The sequence below is a fragment of the Plasmodium reichenowi genome, chromosome 9, assembly GCF_001601855.1.
Source record: "Plasmodium reichenowi strain SY57 chromosome 9, whole genome shotgun sequence".
Lineage (NCBI taxonomy): Eukaryota > Apicomplexa > Aconoidasida > Haemosporida > Plasmodiidae > Plasmodium > Plasmodium reichenowi.
In genome coordinates, this window is record NC_033654.1 from 591,008 (window position 1) to 594,313 (window position 3,306).

At 17.0% G+C, this 3,306-nt stretch overlaps 2 protein-coding genes across 2 annotated transcripts; both read left to right on the forward strand.

Annotated features, from left to right (window-relative positions):
- Nucleotides 1-755: 755 nt before the first annotated feature.
- On the forward strand, nucleotides 756-1,409 carry PRSY57_0913800 (glycolipid transfer protein, putative; the record flags this gene model as incomplete). The annotated part of the gene is made up of 1 exon (XM_012907378.2): nucleotides 756-1,409. The coding sequence occupies one exon, from the start codon at nucleotides 756-758 to the stop codon at nucleotides 1,407-1,409; it is 654 nt and encodes a 217-aa protein (XP_012762832.2).
- A 1,355-nt stretch (nucleotides 1,410-2,764) lies between these two features.
- On the forward strand, nucleotides 2,765-3,265 carry PRSY57_0913900 (hypothetical protein; the record flags this gene model as incomplete). The annotated part of the gene is made up of 1 exon (XM_012907379.2): nucleotides 2,765-3,265. The coding sequence occupies one exon, from the start codon at nucleotides 2,765-2,767 to the stop codon at nucleotides 3,263-3,265; it is 501 nt and encodes a 166-aa protein (XP_012762833.2).
- Nucleotides 3,266-3,306: the final 41 nt, after the last annotated feature.

The following is a 3,306-nucleotide window of genomic DNA, read 5'->3' on the forward strand; positions in this document are numbered from 1 at the left end:
TTTTATTTTTCATTCCACTTTTAGGATATTTCCATTTTTTTTTTTTTTTTTTTTGTAAAGTGTTATTATAATGATGCATATTAAAAAAAAAAAAAAAAAAGTGTATATACTTTTTTTAATTAATTATATATGAATAGGATTGTTAGATGTATTCTTACTTTATTTTATGATGTTTATTAAAAATCCGAAGTATTTGGTTTATAATATACAGTAAATTAAACATAAATAAAACAGACAGTTAATTAAATATATTAACATATATATATATATATATATATATATATATATATATATATATACATAATATTTTTAGTGTATAATTTATTATTAATATTTTATTTAATTTTTCTAATTGAAACATTTCAATTTGTTTTCCTATTATCCGAATTTTTTTTTTGTTTTTTTGATTGAATATAATTTCTTTATGATTGTTGTTCACAAAATAATTAAGCATATGTTGTAATGGATATTATGGAAATTTCTATAGTGTGTATTTATTTATATAATAAGTTATAATTAAACTAAAGTTTATTTTTCGTTTGTTTTGTATGGTTTATATGGATAATTTATTTATTTATTTATTTTATTTATTTTTTTTTTCTGTTTCTTCGTTTATAATATAATACATATATATATATATATATGTATTTAACATATGGATATCATATAATTGAAATATGTGTATAGATAAGCTATATATATAATTTATTATTATATTATAGTCTATTTATATTTATGTATATATGTATAAGCAAATGAGTAGTTTTAGCGAAGGTGAAATATTTATTGCCAATATAGAAAAGAAATCACTAGAATGTAGAGAAAATGACGAAATCGTTGTATTAAAAATATGTGAATTATGTAATATCATATATCCAATTTTTAATAAAATATTTGGGAATGGTTTTGTAGGTGATACCTTAAAAAAGGATCTAAAAAATTCTTCTTCTCAAGTTCAACGAGCTATTGAAAAATTTCCTGAAGAAACAAAATATGTTTCCATGTTATATTCATATAACATAAATAAGTATGAGAATATGGAAAAATTAAAAAGGGATTTAGATAATGGAATTATAAGTTTCTTATGGATGAAAAGAACATTAGAATTTATTATAATATTTTTGGAAAAATGTTATATAACATGTAATGAAACAAAATTATCCATATGTGCACAAGAAGCATATAATGAAGTATTAAAAAAATATCATGGATTTATTACTTCAAAAATAGTAAAACTATGTTTAAAGCTGTCTCCAACTAAAGATATTTTAACCAAAAAATTAGGATTTCAAACAAATCAACAAGCTTCCACTGTACTTCAAAAATGTCTTTCCATTACAAAACCTTTGGTCAGAGATATTTCTGTTACTATAGAAAGATTCAATTGTGATTTTGAGGAAAAAATTTAAAAAAAAAAAAAAATTAAAGTAATGGAAAAAAAAAAAAAACAGTTGATATATTAAAACATTTTATGAACCTTTATTATATTCCAAACTTTATGTTACATATATATATATATATATATATATAATTATAATAACTTTTAATAATTAAAAATATTATATATAAATCATAAATTTCATAAAAATACCCTTTACATATTTTTAAATAATAATAGAAAATTTAAAGGATAAGAACTAAATAGCTTTCGTGTTATTATGTATACATAAAATAGTAGACGATATAACAAAATATTAAAAACTTATTAAATTATAAAAAAAAAAAAAAAAAAAAAAAAAAAAAAAAAACACATATATGTATATATTTACATGATGTCCAATTTGAGGCGAAAAAAAAATATAATACAGGTTTATGATCGTATTCTAATTTAATATATATACCCATGTAAATTATCAAAAATTAAAATAATTTTGTCACATATTTATACATATATATATATATATAAATATTCCTAATGTTTTGTAAAAATTATGGTAAAAGTTTTCTCTTTATGTGTAAAATGGAAAGCTTTTATAGTTAATAAATATAAAATAAATAAATAAATATATATATATATATATATATTATATTATTATATCTTATTTATGTATTTTATAATACCTTTCCACAATATATATATATATATATATATATATATATATATATATTTATATATAATATAAATGCGCGTAAGAAAAAAAGTAAGGTACATTCTTAATCTATTATAGGCAATAAAAAAAAAAAAAAAAAATTCTAGTGAATAACAATAAATCACATGTTTACTTTACTTATTATAATAAAAATCAAAAAAAAGAAAATTACAAAAATAAATCAAATATTGGGAAAAAAAAATATATATATTCCTTTCATTATCTTTATATTAAATATAATCGTTATAAAATAAGTAAATATATATACAAATATATTATATATATATATATATATGAATATATATTTTTTTAATAAATACCAAAAAATGTAAAATAATTAAGCAAATTAAAATTTATATTTTTTTAAAGTATAAAAGGATTAATAAAAATACCACAATGTATATATATATATATATATATATATATATATATATGTAATATATAAGTTGGAAAAAGAAAATAATATAATAATAAAATGAATAGAAGAAATAATATAAAANAATATAAAAAAAAAAAAAAAGATTAAAACGATATAAAATAATAAAAAAAAAAAAAAAAAAACAAAGAAACAAAATAACATATAACAATAACGTATAAATTGTAAGATTATAATATAATAACAATATCATATATAATAAATACAAAAATATAAGAACATAAAAAGTTCAAAAAATATGGAACTTAATAAGAATGAAAAGAAAAAAAAAGATGACGAAGATGATTGGGAACTTCATCCTTTATTTTTATCTAAAATCCCCAAAAAAAATGATATAGATAAAAATGCAGCTCTGTCAGCTTTAATAACATTAATTAACGAAGAAGAAGAAAAAGAAATATATAACTATGAACCAAGAAGAAAAAATCTAAGAAAAAAAATAACCGCAAAAGGAGAAATCATACATAAAAAAGATAGAAGAAATATGTATGAACCTTATCAAAATTATAAAGATATAAAATGTTTTGATAAAAAAAATGACTTCAGTAAAGATAATTTAATTAATGATCATACACAAATCAATTTAAATGTAAATAATCATATAGATCAAAATATAAATAATATACAAAATGATAATAATACATCAAACCCTGATACAACTAATAACACAAGAAAAGATGGAGAAGAAACATCTATGGGTGAATTATTAGTTTGTTTATCTATGATAAACCTAAAATAAACCCTTTTGATTTTTCTTTTTCTTTTTTAAATGTATTAAAA